Source organism: Mus caroli, chromosome 13, assembly GCF_900094665.2.
Source record: "Mus caroli chromosome 13, CAROLI_EIJ_v1.1, whole genome shotgun sequence".
In the NCBI taxonomy this organism is placed as follows: Eukaryota; Metazoa; Chordata; class Mammalia; order Rodentia; family Muridae; genus Mus; species Mus caroli.
This window is the reverse complement of record NC_034582.1, coordinates 110408055-110429497: the sequence shown is the minus strand read 5'-3', so window position 1 is coordinate 110429497 and position 21443 is coordinate 110408055. Positions and strand designations below refer to the sequence as shown.

Genomic DNA, 21443 nt, shown 5'->3' with positions numbered 1-21443 from the left:
GTTCAGAGGAGGAGAGTCTGACACACACCCAAGGTCTGTGGTGGACTACACTATGCAGGCTTAGAAAGAACACAGAGGGCGAAATTACCCAACACTGCACTTCACAAGTTGCATCTCTGTCGCTGGAAAACACATGACTGTGTTTTGAAATGCCCCTACTCAATGGCACAAAAAGGTACCACTGTGCATCACAGAGGGGTATGAGACTTTTATGGTCCTCTGAGTCATCAGAATGTAGGAACTCATCATCTAGATGACTGTTCTCAAAACCAGAAGATTAGGGGGCTAAATTAATAAATAATTTAAGGCACATAGTGGATTTATTAGAACCCTGGCAGCTGGCCCATGAACTAAATCTTATATTTTAAACTAAGAAATAAAAGAGAAAGATGGAAGAAAGAAAGGGGGGAGGGCGAGGTAAGACTATGTTCAAGAAACTCTGAACTCAAGGAAAAGCAAATGATTTTCTTTCCTCTGATCTACACTTATTACTATAGTAATTACATAAAAGCCTAGGGACATGAGAAATCGAAGAATGTAATGCTGAAGTTATAAATACTGACCGTTGATGTTAAAGGTCCCTCTTAGTTCCTTTTCTCCAAAGACACAAGAATATTTTCCCAGTTGTTTGCTATTAAAAACGATGAACCTAGAGATAATTAGAGTTATTATTACAAGCTTATTTCCCAGAATACTTAATAAAAAAATGAAGACAGCCGTCGATCAAAATTTTAAAACAGAAATAATTCTGTAAAATTAGAAATTCTGAAAATTAGAATATTAGCAGAACATTTAAATGATTGCAAAAGAAAAAAAATGCTTAGTGAATAGAAAAACGTGTAGTTAAACCGCTGTGGCTGGCGGTCTGTACACTTCTATACAAACCTGTACTGACTGGTTAAGGTGTTGCCCACTTTAGTTGTATTGAAGTCATCCGTAGTCTCAAGGAGGTCATCATCTTTCTTCCAAGTCACGTTCATCGAGTTCAAATCCTTAGTTGCTGTGTACATGCATTTGAGTTCCACACGAGAAGGCTTTTCCAAAATTACGTTCTCTTCTACTGATACATTGGACTTTTCTGCTCAACACACAAGAACAAGGACTTATGTTATGAACATTACATTTGTAGGCAAATTCACTACATGAACACACACACATATATACAGCTTATAGAAACAACATATATACAAACCATTTAAATACTTAACAGTGGTTTCCTATAGATACTTTTTTTTAAAAGAAGAGGTTTTTATTTATTTTATGCATACCAGTGAGTACACTGTAGCTGTCTTCAGACACACCACAAGAGGGCATCGGATCCCATTACAGATGGTTGTGAGCTACCATGCAGTTAGTTGCTGGGAATTGAACTCAGAACCTCTGAAAGAGTAACCACTGAGCCATCTTGCCAGCCCACAGCTACAGCTACTTAATGCTCTTCGTTCTAGCTCCCTTCCTTACTCTCCTTCATAAGCAAAGCTGAAGAAAAGTTTTCTTGCAACTTTAATAAAGGCACAAAAGCCTAAGGCTGTCATATCTGTCTCCTCTAATTCTCAATAGCTGAGTGACACAGAGGAAGGAGCTACTGAGAGGTATACTCCAAATGCCAGACCGCACACTGGCAGGATCAAACTGAAGCACAGACTTAACTCTGCCCAGTAAGCAGATAGTCTTGGCAGTTATGGCAAGATGTGCAGATTGAACTGTCATTCTCTGTCCTCATAAAATGACAGGGAACTGCTGACTCTCCTGGGGCTTTTGAATTTCCATAGAAAATTTAAGGTTTTTCTTTCCAGTTTCTTGAATAATTGCATTTGACTTTTGATGGGGATGGCACTGGACGATAGACTGGTTGTTTGTTAGGGCAGCCATTTTCACAATCTGCATCCTACTAAACCCCATGTGTAGGAAGTCTCCCTAGTTCCTGGCATCTTCTTGGATTTCTTTCTTCAGTGACTTCGAATTTTCATTGCATTAAAGTTGTTTGCTTCGTGGGTTGGATTTATTCTGAGATATTTTAAGGTCTTTATAAGCTAATGTTAATGATATTGTTTCCCCCAAGGTTTTTCTCGGTGTGTGTATTGTCATTATATAGAAAGACTGCTGCTCTCTTTGTTTGTTTTAATTCTGCATCCTGCTACATTGCTGAATGGGTTTATCAAGTGTCATTTTCTGGCAGTCTTTTTATGATCCTTTATGTGTAAGAATCACATCGTCTGCAAATAAGGATACTTTTGCCTTCTTCCTTTCCACCCTTTTGTATCTCTTATCTCTCTCACTTGACATCAATATGTACACAGAATCGCACATGCATGCATACACCACACACACACACACACACACACACATGCATAGACAACACTAACATCAAGGACTATGTTGAACATGTTCTTGTTTTATTCCTGATTTTGGTAGAAATGATTTTTCTTTGTTCTTCTCTGTTTAGGAGGATGCTGGTCCATGTGAGGAATAAGTTATCTCTTATAACTGGGTTGTTAAGCCAGTAAGGTCACCTAGACCCTCAAATGACATTCTATTGCCATTGTCCTTGGTTATGCTCCAGAACTTAACAATAAAAACCTATTGTGAAAGACATCATCTATTTGAATAGTGGGATGTTGGGCAGGAGGGGTTGCGACAAGGAAATCAAGCTGGGACTGACCTGGAAGCGTCACCCTAAGCTATTGGATAACTTTTATAGTGCTGAAGAGGCTATGAAAGCTATTGGAAGAGAGAAGAAATCAATCTAGCTGTGGGAGCTGCTAGCTAAAATTACAAGTGGCCTGACAAGATATATCAAGCAGTACAGCTGTGCACAGGTGTCATGGGCGTAACCATGACAAGATGTCAGGGCCACTCTTCAAAATGAAACCTTTACTTGGTGTCATTATCAGGTCCAAGAACCTGTGTGTGTCCAGACAGTTACTAGCTCAAGGTGAGAATCCACTGCTATTACTCTGCCAAGAAGACTCAGCATATCAGGTGGCTTCCTAAGAATTCTCATGATACTTACTCATGGTGACGCAAATGATAAATAGTCCACGTAGTCTCAGAGATTTAAAGATTTGGTCTCCAGTTGGTGGTGCTGTTTGGGCAGATGTAGCCTTGCTGGAGTAATTATGTCATCAAATGTGGGCTTTGAGAGTATGTCACTGTGCCCTAGGAATATAAACTTTATCCTGGATCCCATTCTAAATCTCCGTTTCCTGACTACAAAGAGGTGAGCAAATTCATTCCGACATATTGGAATGTTGTTCTATTATGGTGCTCTGCCTGACTGATCCAGAAACAATGGAGCCAGAGAACGGTGCAATGAAACCTCCCAGATCCGAGGCAAGATCACTCCTGCCTCCTTTACACTGTTACTCCAATATATTTATCACAGAAATAAAACTGTAATATACTAAGAATATGGCTATTCAAATATACATATATACTCCTCCTAAACTAGTCCAGAAGAATAATAAAATACAAAGCTTATTTTGTGTGAAAAGTATTTGAGTTACTGAAATCCTGATGCCCTAAAGTCCCCTCCTGGGAGGAAGGAACACTCATCGAAAGGGAATTCTTGCACCATGCCTGAGCCTATATGGCCATAAAATTATCACATGTCTCCTACAGGTGATTTACCCTTACAAAAGGTCATTTCCCCCTTCCCATAAATGTCCTTTCTCTCCCTCTCCTGCTATCAGAATGCTAACCACATAAATGTAGAGTAAATTGTGTTAAGCAAAATACCAAACCCAAGAATTTAAATACAAATTTAAGGCCACACAGCTTATTTGTGTGAGATTAAAAAAAAGGAAAGTCGATTTTACACAAGAGCAGAGTATCATAGTATCCTAGTTTGCTTTCTGACCAAAAGCAACTTAGAGGAAACAGCTTCACTTGGCTCATATTACTTTCAACATCAAGGGAAGCCAAGGAAGGACCCAGGCAATAACTGAGGCAAAGACCACGGAGGAATGCTACTGACTGGCTTGCAGCCTCTGGCTTGCTCAACTTGTTTTCATTTGAGATCTAGTACCACCTGCCCAGGGCCAACAACACCCATATCAATGGTGAATGCAGACAATGCCCCGCAGATATACCCACAGGCCAATTCAAAGGATGTCATTCCTCAACTGAGTTTTCCTCCTCTCTGGTGATTCTAGTTTGTGTCAAGTTGACCAAAAATTCAGTAGTGTTATTGGGCTCAGAGTAGAAGGCAAAGGGCAGTTAACAGGTATGGGATATGGTTGAATATTCCAATGCTCCCAAGGTCAGGATGGTAAGTACAGATGTAATTAACTGTGCACTTCAAAACAGCTAACGGATTTGGATGCCCCCAAAACATGATATGTTTGAAGTTGTGGATTTGTACATTGCTTGACTTCCCTGTGCTGTAGAAAAGGTCTCTCAAAAGGCTATATTGTATTGAGGACCATCTAGAGCAGTTGACTTTGGATGATTTGAACCTCAGGTATCCATCTGCATAGACAAAAGTTTTGCAAATCAAAAGTCTGTTTTCCTATTACTGGAAGTAGAGACAGAAAGGCCTTGTTAAACTGCAATCAACAAAATCTATTGAGAAATTCTACAAGGTAAAGAATCTGGTTCTTTCTTGCAGATGACGTAAAAATGGGGGAAGCAATGTTCCAGAAATGCTGAGATGACAAATACCTTAAAAACATGAATAAAATGCCTTAAAAAAAAAAGCAGAAAAAAGCTAAATATTGTGTGAGTTCCAGAACACCCAGCCAGTGCTACACAGAGAAACTATGTCATGAAAACAAATAAGCAATAGCAACCAACCAACAGGAAAAAATGCTAAATATTGTATTTTGGGATATAATAACTTCGGTACTTGAGAATTAAAACAATATAGAAAACCTAGGAAGCTGCTACCCAAATATTAGAACAATGATAGTTGCTCTAAAGAAGTATGGGAGGTGCTGCACTTAGGAGAGGGTACTCTAATATATAAACTCATTTCCCAAGACCTCTATTAGTTCATTTGTAAGGATTGCGGAGGCAAAATATAAGAACTGAGGTGAGTGCATGCCTCATGACATTTAAGTACACCTAAAACTTCACAAAGTGCTTTCTTAAGCAGTACAGGCCCAGCGTTTGCAAAGGAAGTTAGTATAGCTAGCTAGTGAGCCACTCTGTGAGAAGGAACTGCTTTTTAACTGCAAATTTGCTGAACAGAACTTCCATCCCACCCTGGCACTGAAAGACCTTAACAGCAGTCAAATTATATGGAAAGAAACTGAGGAAAACTGAAGGACTTACCTGCATTTCTGAGAGCTGAGAGCCACCTACATACCAGAAGGCTATTTCAGGGTCAACTATATTTAGTCTTGAGATTATTTTTTCTACATATTTTTGTCACATTTAGCCCTAGGTACTCTTAAAACTGAGTTCTCCTGGTAAAAATTAAATTCAAAACTTAGCTATTCTGTCTGATTGTTTTTTCCTATATTCCCAATTTCAATACCCAATATACCACACAAAATATCCTTTCATACACTAGAAAATAGCTTAGTGTCCGCAAGATAGCTCAGCAAATCAGCGGGCTTAGCACCAAGCACGACATCCCAAGTTCTACCCCCAGAACACACATGGTAGAAGGGATGGAGACTCCCACAAATTGTCCTCTGACCTCCACACATGCACACCACAGTATGTGCACAAATGTACACTCTGAATTAATTAATGTTTAAAGAAGTTTGATAGCCAAACTGATTAATGTTACTTTTCAAAGCTCTCATTTTTTTTATGTGCGATTGTGTCACCTGCATGTCTGTATGTATTCTGTGTATGTGTCTGGTAGTCACTGAAGCCAGAAGAGTGTGTTGGGTCCCCTGGAACTGGAGTTACAGAAGGCTGTAAGCTGCCATTAGGGTGCTTGGAACCAAACCAATCAGGGGCCTCACAAAGACCAGCAGCTGTTCTTAACTGCTGAGCCATTTCTCAGTCCCCCAAAAGTTCTCATTTAATCTATCTGTTGGCTACAACACATCAGATATTGCCAAGGTCTTTTATTCTCTGAAATCCCCTCTACTTTTCCTTCACTCCCAGTAAACCTCCCAATCTGCCAGGTGCACTAATCCTTTGCTCCTTCAGTATTCCTGCTTTGGGGGACTTGCTTTCTGGTCTCTTTCCTTTTCCTCTCAGTTTGGCCCTCCTGTGTTGAATCCAATGAGTAACCTCTAATACCCTTAAAACACTATTTGAAAAGCAAGAGTTCCACTCAAAACATCACTCTTGACCACTGACCCACATGTTCTCTGAGTATCTAAACTGCATATCTGAAGGAACTTCAGACCAAGTCTGTCTAGGTTGATCCAATAGCTTCCCCTTCCCTTGGGCACTAACTCAAAGGCAGTAGGAGTCTTAATTCTCCCTCTGAAATGGCTACCGAATCTGCCTCAGTTTCTCCAACCTTCTTTCCCTCAGGCCTTCACTATCTTTCACCAGAGCCGGGAGGACATGATTGCCTCGATTCTCTTGAGTTACTCTTCTTCCATTTAAAATGAACACCTGGGGGCTGGCGAGATGGCTCAGTGGGTAAGAGCACCCGACTGCTCTTCCGAAGGTCCAGAGTTCAAATCCCAGCAACCACATGGTGGCTCACAACCATCCGTAACGAGATCTGGCACCCTCTTCTGGAGTGTCTGAAGACAGCTACAGTGTACTTATATATAATAAATAAATAAATCTTAAAAAAAAAGAATAATAAAAATAAATAAATAAATAAATAAAAATAAAATGAACACCTGTAGCTGTATCCAAGCTGCACCTTTAACATCAGACCTTAGATTGTCTAGCTGCTCCGGTGTGCTGGTCAGCTAGGATCATGAACCTGAACCTGATAGAATAGTGATCGCTGGGAGACAAACGAGTTTGTCAGAAGTTTCTGAGATGTTTCACTGCTACAACGGGAGCTACCTTGAGTATGCATGATTCTATGGGTTGGGGTGCAAGGCTGAATAAAGAGAAAGCAAACTGAGCCCAACATCCACGTCCACTTTCTGACTACGGGTGCAATGTGAACAGCTGCGTCAGCCTCCCACTGACTCGCCCTCTCAAACCATGAGCCAAAATAAACTCTTCCTCAAGTTGCTTTTGTTGGGCATTTTGTTACAGCAGACAAACAAAAACAAAAACAAAACAAAACAAAAAAACAATTAACTTAATTTTTCTTTGTGTAGCAAAGGATCTTTGTAATGTTATTGTTTTGATTTTTGTTTAATGGTTAGTGGGTGTGTGCAGGGTGTGTGGGTGTGTGCATGTTCTGGTGGAGATCCAGTCCAGGTCCTTGTATATCTTAGGCTGTTAGGCAAAGGTTGTACCATCAACTATATCCTGAGCACCGCCCTGGTTCCCCCAGTTTCCTTGCCTCGTGCTGTTATACATCGAAATGGGCTGATACAAAGGAAGTCTATAGAAAGCACTAATGCTCTGCAGAGCAGGGCTCAGTAAGCACCGTCTTGCCATCTAAGTGTGGAAAGTGATAAGAGCTCACCGGCAGTGTTAGGACTTGCATGCTGACTGCCTGGTCTGCATCATTTCATCTTCACAGCAGTGTTTATGAGGTAAGCAGCCACCGTACTTCACAGATCAGGTAGAGAGGAGACTCTCACACAAGGTGAGTAAGATACAGGCGACACTGAACTTCAGCTGTGAGTGTGGCTAAGCCCAGATTCTCCCCTCACCAACAACACATGCACACTCTGAAAGATCCAAAGTTCTTATGGAAATATCATCGACATCTTCACCACCTAACTTTTCAAACTCAAGGCTTCAAGTGAAGTAACAGAAGTCAAAGGAATCTTAAAGGTACAGCTGCTTACCACAGGGAGCGAAACGATAGCTGTCAGATGAACACGTTTAAAACACTCACATTCTCAACTAAATGCTCTCCCATGGTGCAAACCAGAGCATAGCCTTTCTCCTCCACAGCCTTTCCTAGGCCACCTATTATTTCACTGCTTTTCATGTCATTTCTGCAGCTTCCTTTACTTCCTGTCACGGAATCACAGCATCAAAACTACACAGAAAATTCTACCCCTCCCTTGAAAATCTTTTGTGGTTAACCAAGAAATTAACTGTGAGCTCAAGAAACAACATTTCAAGTTCCCTAATATTGCACAAGAGGAGCGGACACATCTCTGCCATCTTGTTGCAAAACACCCATGACTTCTACAGCTCTAAGAATGTAGAAATGTACTCGGTTTCTGAGATAGATTAAAAATTCCAGAACTTTGGAAGCTGAGACAGGAGGATCACACTTTTAAGACCACCCTAGAGTACATGCCAAAAATTTATCTTTAAAAAGAATTATAAAATAAAAATAAAGACACAGCTCTTAATCCAATATAATATTTATAGCTGCCTGAATAGTCTCTTGTATACATAAGATCTTGGTAGAAAGGATTGGCAGCTTGCCATCTTAAGAGGAGTGGTAGGGATATCAACTCTGACCATTTGGAACCCTGCAACAATATAACTGGAAATTTCTATATAGTGTTTTCAAATATGCTTTAAAAGTCCAATGAATGGAGGCATTCCCTCCGGGAGGGAGTAAGGCAGCTCATAAGACTTCAGAAGCCACCAAAACTTAGAAAGTTCTAGAAACTCAGAAAGTGAGAGAAGCTTCACAGCCCTGTCCCCTGTGGGAAACCACATGTGCCGTTGCAGAAGTGGCAGCTGGCTACTGCTGGCCACCACGCATACATAGGCAGTAAAGTTTTTTTTGCCAAGATGAGGTTTTGAGAATTAACCAAAATTAACCAATCAGATGAGAGACAAGTTAACCAATCAGATGAGAGACAAGTTAACCAATCAGATGTAGGCATGCAAATGAGGTCATAAGCATAACCCAAGCACAACCAATCTAGGTGTAAGACACGCCTCTCCTAGGCCTATATAAGCAGCACCAGTTCTGGGCTTGGGGTCTCTTCGCCTCTACAATCAAGCTCTCCCAATAAACATGTGCAGAAAGATCCTGTTGCAGCATCGTTCTTGCTGGCAAGCCAGGGCACACAAGAGTCCCCAAAGTTACAAATGTGGTAAGTACAGCTAGGTATGTGTGCTAGGTACGTACGGCTATCTATGTTGAGGTATTTTTGTAATTTTTTGTAAGCATGGGAGAGAGCTCCAGGAATGGTCACCCACATTGAGGTGAGCTTTAGGAGTGACACAGTTGCCTTGGAGACAGTCACATATAAGGAAATCTCACCCATGCTCCTGCACCTAACCCCACAAAAACATGCTGATTTACCAAGCCAGACTTAGGCAGAACCGTCTTTTAAACGACTATGGTGTCCTGCCTAAGGAAAATGAAACTTTTTTACTCCCCTCTCCCTCTCAATCCCCTCTCCCTCTCCCTCTGCCTCTCCCTCTCAAGAAAAGTCATATATCATGGAAAGTCACCATGCACTATGATGTATATAACTAAAAAGATAGAGTGACTCATTGAAAATAAATAGAAGATAAGGACCCTCAATACCCCGACCTACTTTTCACTACATAAATCAGTGAGGTCTATGCTATCTCCTATATTCTGAATAAAATAGCCAGAAATCTTACAGAAAGTCTGAAGGCCACACTAGCACACAGCCAATACCTCATTTAGTAAAGGGAAGCCATCAGTCCTACACTCAGCATTCTCCTGACTTATGATGGGGGGAGCCCTCGGGAGGCAGAGGTAGACAGATCTCTGAGCTTGAGGCCGGCCTGGTCTACACAGTGAGTTCCAGGACAGCCAGGGCAACACAGAGAAACCCTGTCTTGAAAACAAACAAACAAAAAAAAAAGCAAAAGAACAAAACAAAAAAAGAAAACAGCAACATTATACTTTTGAGTTATAACTGTATCTTTCTCCCAAATTAAGTCATACATTGAAGACTGATAGTCGTTACCTATGGAATCCAGTTATTTATTAGACTCAATAACATAAGAATAATCCATGTGTTATTCAACCTTCTATTGCTAATCATCAACTTCAGGAGGAAAGCTCACTCTGCTTCACACATCCACAAGATGAGGCAGCAGAGAGGCAAGAGTCTAGTGTCCCTTCCAAAGAAACATCCCCAGTTATATCCCCTGACACCCTGATAAAATCTCCTTCTTTAAAAGGTTCTGTCCTTCCCAGCTAAGGGAACATGCCAGCAGCTTAGAGTCTTTTACGAGATCAAAACCTTCCCTCTGGAAACCTTCACAACCCATACGCCTTGTGATTAAATCCAGTTTATTTGTACATGGACATCTTCAAAACAAAAAGGGAAACACAAATCGGTAAGGATGGCTTCTACACAGTGACGGCAAAGCCAGCTTTACCAAAATAATTCATATAGGCTAGGCTAGGCGAGGTATTCCGGAAGTCACGAGGCACTAGTAAGAGGAATGATTGATAAGTCAAGGTTGTCTTGAGCTTGCTGGGAAAGAGGAGGGAGAAGTCAGTTTCACAGTTGACACTCTCGGTCCAGCGAGGAAGACTGCAGAGGGGAGAGGAGCTGTGGCAAGCTTTCTGGAAGAGAAAGCATGACAGGGAGAAGAAGATTTGTAACCTAACAACAGGCAACCCTCCAGAGTTCAGAACAGCACACCCTGCTCCTACCCTCAGGGTACCTAGGCCAGTCCCACTATTTCTCTTGAAACTGAAGTATCATTGTATAATCCTCTATCACTTCATTTAAGAACCTCGATACCACTAACTCATCTCCACCTGAGATGGGACATTTCGGTATGCATATGCACACTGTCTTAGATTGCTCCCTACTGCGGTGATAAACACTCAGACCAAGTGCAGGATTAGGGAAAAGATGCTGCCATGTTCCTGCCTTGATGATAATGAACTGAACCTCTGAACCTGTAAGCCAGGCCCAGTTAAATGTTGTCCTTTATGAGACTTGCCTTCGTCATGGTGTCAGTTCACAGCAGTAAAACCCGAACTAGGACAATGACTAAAATAGTCTACAGACTCAACACAATCCTTACCATATTTCCAATGCCACTCTTCACAAAATCTTTAAGTGAAGGGTAAAAGCTATAAAGGCAATGGGTGAATAAAACTGGACTACAAAAGTTACTGGGTAGAGGTAGAGCCTAAATCTGTAAAGTATTTGCCGTGGTGCAAGTATGAAGGCCTGACCTCAAAGTCCTACCACCCACCTAGTAAGACATGCTGGTAAATCCCCAAGGCTCTTCCAGTGGACCCCAGTTCATTTCCAGCAGCCACATAGTGTCTGAATTGTCTGCAACTCTTCTTCCATGGAATCCAGTGCCCTCTTCTGGCCTCCACAGACACCGGGCATGCAGGTATTGTACGGACTGACATGCAGGCCAACAACTACATGTGTATGAAGCCAGCTAACTTCAACCTCTGGCTTCCACATGCAAGTGTGCACGCGTACACATGCACACAAATTATGCAATGAGCAGAAATATTTTAACTTTTATAAAAACCATACCCAAAAGGAATATGTGCTTTAGTCCTACCTCATTTCTACCAATTTTTTTTTCAAAACAAATAGGAAATCAGTAAAAGGTATTAATAAACAAATATACGTGGGCATGAAGAGAAGCATGTTTAAATTCAAAATGCCAATTTAAACAGTGCTTCAGCTTTTACGCTCACAAAGGACACACAGTTCAGGGAATCTGATAGGATCTCGTATTAGTGAAGACAGAGAGAAACTAGCCGAAACGTGGGTGTGAGAAAGGACAAACTGTGCAGATAGCCAGCAAGATAATTCCACAGTACCTAAAAAAAGTTCACCTCATTTCTAACTCAGTAGTTCTCCTTCACAGTATTCTTCGGGTAACGCATTCAAAGCTACACCCATGGAGTTATCTAGAGGGTGTTCACTGTTACATAATTTAGAACAGAAAGATGTGTGCGAGCAAGCTCATCAAGAGAAATACCCTAGCCAACCTATCCATTTACACTGTTCAAAACAAGGGAAGAGACAAGCTAGCAGTGTATATGTATTGAGCCTAGAGCACCAAGAACTAGTGTTGAAAGACATGAAACATGGTTCTCTCAGTTCCTCTTTCATGTCTCCACGGGGTGTTCCTGCAGCATGGGGCTGCAATGGCTGTGGAGTGTATTAAGAGGTGCTTTGGAGCTCATTGACATCTTATGTTCACATCCCTAGCAATCACTGCACAGCCAGGGAGGGGGTGCAGGCTTCCCACTGTGCTCTTCATTGCCTTCCTGGGGGAGAGGCACCCGCTAGGGTTCCTTTCTGTGCTATTTCACAGCTTGGTGGAGCCTCAATCATGCAACTATTATAAATTTGTGCCCCAAGCCTCTCTGAGGTCTATAAATAATCTGGGGGTTTTGGGAGAGGGCTTTGGAGGACTTCTTTGCATTTTATTCTTTGTAATTGACAGCAATAGGAGCCCAGCGCTTTTAACACTCTACGGAGCTAAAGTGAAGAAGACAACTTATCCTCCTTTTGGGCTGTCAGCCTTCCCCTTAGGTCAAGCCTTCCACTGTGTGTCCACCCAGGCAGGATCAGCTTTCTGGGGCTTCTAATTTCTGCTCCTACCTTGCGTGTAGTCACACAGCTGTGTACCTGCATGACTCTAAAAAACGAAAACATCATGGCCTGAACCCAAGAATACATCCCCAACTCAGAAGGCAGAGGCAGGCAGATCTGAGTTCGAGGCCACCCTGGTCTATAGAGCAAGTTCCAGGACAGCCAGGGCTACACAAAGAAACCCTGTCTGAAAAAAAACAAAAACAAAACAAAACAAACACCAAAAAGAGGCAGGACTTAATCTGTGGTCCTCAGATCACTAGAAACCCTACAATGGGATTAAGTAGCTCTTGACAAAACTCTGCCTTCTTATGAGCAGTCAAGCAGCCAGCCTGTTAGAACACAGCTCTCCCTACCTCCAGATTCAAGACACAGAGATGCTTCCTCCTGCAGGCATGCTTCCCATGGAAGATGCATTTTCCATGGACACTGACTAGAGACTGGAAGTTATCCAGGCTTCCAAAACTTTGAGTAAAGCAACCCCCTCTTCAGGACTAGGCTGCTTCTGGTACCCACTCCACTGTAGTAACAAGAAACTAGGACACAGAGCTCCCTCTGGTACTTGCAGCACAAAGACAAATTTATCTGCATGAACATACAGCCTTTATCGTCAACATATAGGCCTAAGATGCCATTCCACATCCTTCAATGCCCCAAACAGACGTCCACATGCAAGACTCCCTAGTCAACAATGCTAATATCTCTGCTACCGAGAACCCAAATGCAGGGCAGGTGCCACGTCTGTCCTGCTGGTGCTTCTGCTTCCGTCCTGTCTGGTGCTCTCTCTAGTGGACTGTGTCCTGTTTCCTCTGTCACTCCTTGTGAATGTCAGTGCTCACTCACATTTTTCTTCTTTGTGCGTGACCAGTTTTTATGTCATACTTGACGACTCGATCCTAAAAGTATCACTAACTGCTTCAGGCCACTGAAGCATACTAGGATCTTTCTTCCCTGAGGCAAGCAGTCCAGGAGAGCAGCTGCACAGGAACACACACACACACACACACACACACACACACACACAGACAGACAGTCCATCTGCTCAAGCTCCTGACCCTGCAACCTGAGAGGTCCCGCCTGCCTGTGGCTAGGCAACAGGGCTGCATTTCATCATCTCCAGCGACATTACCAAACCTTAACACAGCTAAATTAGCATACAAGCACCCCCAGCTTCTGCTGCAGCTCTGTTTCCTCCTTCCTCCCTGGGGAACTTGCCAGGTCAGCTGCCCACACCTCGGCTGGTAAACACAATATGGGTTGGGTCAGCAATGTAAACGCACACCTCTGCATCACCAGGCAGATCAAGAAAGCAGCCAGCTGATGTTTTGATTTTCATCTCGTTGTTTAAACTTACAACACTGACATGCTAAAAACACAGTACAAGGTACAGAAAAGAAAACCCTGGAAGTAACCATATAGAAACATTCTGATTACAGTAATATAAGTAATGACTGCCAAATAGTCCATTATCAAAAGATTACTTTAAAAACCCCAGTGATAGCAGAGAGAGGAAAGATATTTTTTCCCTCTTTAGTAACATCAATTCCACTTCCACAAACCCATTATTCAGGAAATACTGTCTCTACACTTGACGGAGTTAACGCATTTAATATGACTTTCTTTTCATAGATTTTTTAATATATCACTCCAAAGCTACTCTCTCATTCACCTTAATAACAAGCACAGTTGTTTTAGTGATACTGCTAAAAGAAATGAATACTTTGGCCTTAAGAAGTTATTTGGCCCAGCACAGACCCTGGCGCCAGACTGCCTGGGTTCAAAAGCCAGTCCCACTTGGGATTGGTCAGATCCCTCAATCGTTTTGTGTCTCTGTTTTCATCTACATACTGAAATAACAGCAGTGCTCACCTCAAAGAATTGCTATGAAGGCTAAATCCTATTAAGAGAAAAGAAAAGAAAAAAAAAAAAGACCTGTGGCACACAGTCAACACCATGACTTTCTCAAGCAAATAAAAAAGGATCTTATGTTTAAAAAAAAAAAGTAATCATGCTGTTGTTGTTCCGTCTTTAAACCAAAGGCCATGTTTGTTCGTTCTCCCCGGCACCGGGTCCACATCTTTCCCTTTCTCATTAAGTAAATTGATGGAGTGCAGCCAAAGTTGGCATTCTGACCCAGGATTTGTAACTAAGGTATTATGCTTGACTCTCTCTGCAAAAACAAAAAAACAAACAAACAAAAAAAACCATTAAGCCAATAGAAATATCAATTTCCAAAATGGCCAGAGGAGAAAAGAAAGCAGAGTCACAGCAAGAGGGAGATGCCATGAGGCATACTACCTACAAACAAGGGTGATGCTGAAATCATTATTGGCAAAATGTATCCTCCGTGGAAAATACAAACTCCAGTCCTTAGGCCCACAGCCTCTAATAACAGCACTACGGAGATGTGGTGAGTGGGGTTTCAGATCAACCATTTTTCATGAGACAGTTCTTTTAACATATATATATATTTTTAAAGATTTACTTATTTATTATATGTAAGTACACTGTAGCCATCTTCAGACACTCCAGAAGAGGGAGTCAGATCTCATTGCAGATGGTCGTGAGCCACCATGTGGTTGCCGGGATTTGAACTCAGGACCTTCGGAAGAGCAGTCAGTGCTCTTAACCGCTGAGCCATCTCTCCAGCCCGAGATGGTTCTTTTAAAAGTGTACTGGAAGTAAGATAACGCCTATGGTTCAAACTTAAATTCCATGTACCAACAAATGTAGCTCCCAACATGAGAGCAATGCGCCCACATAAAATACACCTACAGCTCAAAGACTCAAGTGTGCCAAAATTAATGTCAGATCTTTGCTTTTCTCAAGTAAACATTAATTCAGACCTTTAAAAAAGACTTTACTTCATAAGAACTGTTGCAACAGAAGAAAAGCTCCCAACTCGAAATCTTCAAGTGTCTCCATAGCAAACAAGGCTTTCTTTTATGGAGAAGACAGGAAGACTAGCCAGATCTTTAAGAGAGAAGATGGACAAACAGCTAAGTACACAGAAGTCATGATCAGGCCTGGGTGCCAGTCCTTAAGATGCTCAGACGGGAACCAAGTGAAGTGTGCAGGGGGAACCCAAGCGACATGCACAAACCAAGGCAATAAATAAACAACGGACAGCTGTCAACAACTGTGCTTTCAGTAAGAGCAGGGATCTGGTTTTGGTTGTACGATTAGAATAAAGAGTAGCTAAGAGCTAAGCCTTCTGCAGGTTATGCAAATACCTCGCACAGTTTAAGTTAATAAATAAGGTATTTCGTATTGTAGCCTTGAGCATAAATCCTTGATTTCCAGGCACCAGGTTGTTTTGAGTGACACTTGTGTTCTGAAAGCCACTCTGCAAGACTGGCCAAAGATCTCTCCCCTGTATCCCTCTCAAATAAGTGGTTCATCTCACAGAGGCCCCACGTGTGTGCGCAAACACACACACACACACACACACACACACACACACACACAAAATGAACAAAAACAACATAGGAATACAGATTTAACTTTTACAAGAATCCCAAACATTGTAATACAAACATCTGCAAATAACAAAGAGCTGCACAAAATTTCCAACAATGTCTATCGGAAAAAACAAACAAACAAACAAACACACACAAAACAAAAAACTCATCACACACTGGCAATGGCTTGGAAAATCTGCCCCACACCCTGTTTGTCTAGTCACATGAAACAAAGACTAGAGAAACAGCTCAGAAGACTGGGGAAATAGGCAAAAACTGTATGACATTTTAAAAAAGTAAAATACTAGTCCCTAATGTAATAAAACAGGTTGAAGGAGTTTAGAGTCTAATTTTGCTATTGTAATGTCTATTAACCGGTACAGACTGCTCTTACTAATTTAAAAATTCTACAATCATTTGTCATATTGAAAACCCAAGCTGGGAAAAACCAAAGCCATGACTTATTTTTAAAACCTTTTCAAACTTATTTTGTCATTTTGAGACATGACCCACTTACCCGTCACTGAGATATTACAGCTCTTTAAGGAAAGGTTTGAGTATTTCGCCATCATTTCTTCTCGAACAGGTAGACTTGTAAAAGTTGGATCTGTAAGACAAATTACGTGTGGTTACATTTTAGATATCCTCGCCAAGACTTGGTGACTATTTGAAAAACAGCTTAGTGGGTAAAGGTGCTTGCTGCCTAGCCTAATGACCAGAGTTTGGGGGGGTGTGTGTTTGTATTGTGTATTGTGTTAGGGTGTATATGAGTGTTGTGTTAGGGTATGTATGTGTGTGTATGTATGTGTGTATATATACATATATGTATATATATGTGTGTGTGTGTGTATATATATATGTATATATATATATACACATACACATATATAGCATATATATATATATATATATATATATATATATAGAGAGAGAGAGAGAGAGAGAGAGAGAGAGAGAGAGAGACCATATATAACAAACACACACATATGATAAGGGGTCTGGTCAACATTCTTTCCTAATAAAAATTATTCATTCCCATTTTTTGGGCACAGCACATACTGGGTAAGTTCAAGGCAGAGGCCATAAACTACTCAGTGCTCCTTAGGAAGTTAAAAATGAGTAGGAAAGCAAGTCATGTGGCAGCCACCTGACCTTGAAGGTTGCCAAGCATCTACCCCCTCATTTGGAAGCCTTCCTTTCCTGGCCTGGCTGAACACTGAGATGTCTCGCATGTCATCGCATGCCCTATCTCTGAAACAAGAAGGGAGACCTTTCCAGAGGGGCAAACCTTACTCAGTCTGATGACAGTTATTCTGATTCACACAGCCAGTCACAGGAGAGTGACAACAAGAACAGAAAACATAAGGGAGGGCTTTGTGACATTTTCCCTCTGACCCCACTTAACCAAGGAAGGATAAAAGCACCTGGTATACAGTGTGTGCTGACAAGGACTGAGATGGGGTAAGCGAATCCCTAAAGGCTAATGAGTGCGAAAGCAGCTGTTTGGGTCACAATTGATTTAAGACTCATTAAAATTTCAGAGAGGCACTTATTTCTGGTATTAACTATCCCAAGGCTATGTCCTTCACACGTGAGCACGGTATCTACAGAGTGTAAAACCGACTTTAGAAAGGGAATGAGATCATAATCAGGAGACCACCGCTGGGGTGATTTTCCTTTTCGCCTCCAGGGACCTACTCTGAAAGAACCGATCTGGGATCTACAGTAGAAAGAGGAAGAGGAAGGGGCTCTAAGGCTGAATGGAGCTGAACAAAACCTTAGCTCACAGAAGCTGAAAGAATACCAAGAGAAGGAAAACCAGGCCACCCAATGCAAGAGAACCTAGAGAGTTCCAGAACATCCTAGCTGTTCCAGCCATTGCTAACTACCAGTGCATTCATATATATTATATTGTAGCTGTTTCCAGACACACCAAAAGAGGCATTAGATCCCATTACAGATGGTCATGAGCCACCATGTGGTGCTGGGAATTGAACTCAGGGCCTCTGGAAGAGCAGTCAGCGCTCTTAACCCCTGAGCCAGCTCTCCAGCCCCGCCATCAACCTTTTTATCTTATCATCTTATTTTGGTTTTTCAAGACAGGGTTTCTCTGTGTAGCCTTGGCTGTCCTGGAACTCATTCTGTAGACCAGGCTGGCCTTGAAGTCAGACTTTCATCTACCTCCTGAGTGCTGGTCTTAAAAAAGTGTGCCACCTTTGCCCAACGAAAGCATCAAACTTTATCGGATATTCTTCTTTCCAATGAACTTGCAAAAGAATTCCTTTAGGAAGCAGCAGGAACAAATGCTACCGTATAAAAGCAGGGGAGGCAACACTAAGAGAGTACAAGGGAGTTCTCTGGACATTTTCAGCATTTAAAGAAGTGAGTGTGGAAACCTCTCTGCCTCTCGGAAGACACTGGCATTGAGGGGATGATTTAGCAAGCATGTGTACGCAGCAAAAACTGGCAGGGGACGACCCAGACAGATGTGGTTTGGCTGCATCCCTGGAAGGATCAGGCTGAGTCACAAAAAAATAAAATAAAATAAAACGGAGAGGTAAGAATTGCATGTCCCAAGCCAAGTTGGCCAGTTGGCCAGTGACCTGAACTATCCAAATGGAGTCGACACAGCACAATGCTTTGATGGCAATGTCTCTATAGTAAATATCAATTCTTGGGGGGAAGGGGGGAGGGGATTAGAAGTCCCATCAACATTGGGAGATAGTGCCAAGTTTAAAACATGCATTCTTCGAGGTATTACAATCACCCTCTTCTTAATCATTTCTGGACATTTTCCACCTGGCTTTCTCTTACAGGTAGTGGCAAAACAACAACATAAAAGAATTGTTCCAGAGATTAGAGGACTTTTTTTCTTCTTCCCTCAGCAGGAGAGATGGTACATGAAGATACTGCCTCAAAGAACTGAGTAGTAACCTAATTTTTACCTATTGTACATGGTATGAAAATGTCTTCCATGTAGGGTTTTTCCACATGTTACATATAAAAATAGATCTTGCTAGAGTAGAAGGGCTTATAACTGACGGGCTTATAACTCACTGGACCTTGTGCTTTGTTTAAAGGAAGCAAACTGGGAAGGGTATAAGACAGAAGAAATGCTAGAAAACAATGCACAGACTTAAGATTTGTTTTTACTTAAGTAAGGAAATGAATTCATTCAAGGGCCTCTCCTACAAAAATAACTATTTCCTCTAAATATGATGATTATAGGCCAGATGATTCAGGGCCTACGATCAGTGTAGTTTATTCACAAGCCTGAAGCAAGAGGATTGCAAATTCAAGGACTGCCTGGGCAAATCCTTGGAGGCAGTGAAACAGTGTCTCAAAATAATAGAAGACCAGGATATACATCAGTGGGTGGACACCTCTGAGCATGTGTAAAATACTCAGTCTAGACCCCATTCCTTAGAAAAAAAAATTATAAAAAAAACAATATTTTCCCACTATCTCTTCATTGCATCTTCTCTAGAGATTTTTTTTAAGAATGTGCTTGCATGCATGTGTGCCTTTGTGAGTATGTGTGGGTCACATGCATGCAGAAGTCTGTATAGACCAGAATAGCATCAGCTCCCTCCCACTGAGCGTATAGGTGATCATGAGCTGCCAGGTGGGTGGGGGAAAAGCTGGCTCCTCTTCGTGAAGAGTGCATTTCAGGTTAACTACAGAGCTCTCTCTCTCTTTATTACATGTTTGTGTTTCAGATTCAATCCTTTTTGTATAAAATAGCATAACTCAATGGTAGAGAATTTGTCTAGCATATACAATACTCTGTATTCAAGCCACAGTACTGAGAAAAAGAAGTGGTAATTTATTATTATGTCTCACCTATATACTTTATTGCTACTACCAATACACGCTCTTCAGATTATTTTGACTAAATCCTCATTTTAGCATCCTAACATACAGTATTATAAATACATAATTATTAAAAAAAACCACTATAACTTAGAACAGGTAAGATATACTAGTGATAAATATTAAGTGTGAAAATCAGTGTATTTCTTCCTAGAGGCAATATTATATGTAACTCCAGGACTGCATGTTATGACTTACCTATAGCTTTAAAACAGATTATTACCAGGTAAAATTCTGCTCATGAACAATGCATTTGGAATTACACTTCCAGGTTCTAAGTATCTAGTATTCCTATCCCCTGTTTTGCATTGTGGACATTAGACCCCAGAGTTTGTTGAGAAAATAAAAATAAAGAAGGGGCTGGTGAGATGGCTCAGTGGGTAAGAGCACCCGACTGCTCTTCCGAAGGTCCAGAGTTCAAATCCCAGCAACCACATGGTGGCTCACAACCATCCGTAACGAGATCTGGCGCCCTCTTCTGAAGACAGCTGCAGTGTACTTATATATAATAAATAAATCTTTAAAAAAAAATAAAATAAAATAAAGAAGAGCTGTAATTGAATTGTCCTGATGGTATCATTTAAAAGTCAACCTCTAAGAATCACAGATAAATAACCTTCCAGATAGGTAACAAGTATATATCAGATAATATGAGATTTACCAGACGAGAGTTTATATGTAGTTATTTTTAGTTGAGTTTTAAAAAAGGAAAGTTGAATGACAAGCACAATGTGCACTTTTATATAATCTCCAAACACATTCCACAATAACAGCCCTACAATTAAGCATTATCCAGACCAAAAAATAAATGATGCGGAGCCTGAGAAATCTTGGCTTTGAAGTAGACCGATCCTCTACCTCTGTTCTTAATCAGTATGCTGCTTTTCATAACCTGCAAACAATCCTGTAACTCCATGGTCTGTTCTACACAGTTTACACACAAATAACTTAAAGAACAAATATTATTAAGTCAGTCTTCACGGATGACTAACCTTGCTTGGGTCTACTCTAAGGATCTTTTTAGGAAGAAACCTCTTGCTGGGTGGATCACTGAAGCATAACACAGGAAACCAGCTATGGCTTGCTCCTTGCCTCTAGATATATGGCAAAGGCACTCTGAGCATTCAGATCAATCAAAATTCCATCTCAGGTTCTTGACTTGTGAAACTGAAAGACCAAAAGAGGTTTTGTGCCTGAACATGATGGTACATGTCTGTCATCTCCACACTTGGGAGGTGGTGGCAGAGCTCTCTGGAATTCAACTTCATCGTTAGCTACCAGTGAGTCTGAGGCCAATCACAGCTATATAACCCTCCCCCATCCCACCCCCAAATAAAACAGAGGAGACTCTGTCTTGGATTAAGATGGATACATTAGTTATGCTAATATAACTCAGTAACTTAGAAAACAAGGGGAAACAGTATTAATTAAAATGAAGAGCACCATCTTTAAAGAAGTCTCTCCTTCCTATAACATCACAGAAATATTGTCACACCTGAATGATGATGGTACCTTCAGGAGGTTTTTTGGTTTTTTTGGAGACAGAGTTTCTCTGTATAGCCCTGGCTGTCCTAGA

At 41.3% G+C, this 21443-nt stretch overlaps 1 protein-coding gene across 2 annotated transcripts in view; it reads right to left on the bottom strand.

Moving 5' to 3' along the window:
- Emb (embigin) overlaps positions 1 to 21443 on the bottom strand; it is a 47501-nt gene that overhangs the window by 19913 nt on the left and 6145 nt on the right. The window contains exons 1-4 of one of the 2 annotated variants that reach the window (XM_029484976.1): positions 20860 to 21007; positions 16512 to 16601; positions 886 to 1078; positions 564 to 649 (exon numbers count right to left, since the gene is read on the bottom strand). In XM_029484976.1, the coding sequence (XP_029340836.1) occupies positions 564 to 649; positions 886 to 1078; positions 16512 to 16566 (334 nt within the window). In that variant the 5' untranslated portion in view covers positions 16567 to 16601; positions 20860 to 21007. Of the gene's footprint in view, positions 1 to 563; positions 650 to 885; positions 1079 to 16511; positions 16602 to 20859; positions 21008 to 21443 lie in introns of those variants that run through there. The other variant, XM_021180514.2, reaches the window with a different exon arrangement.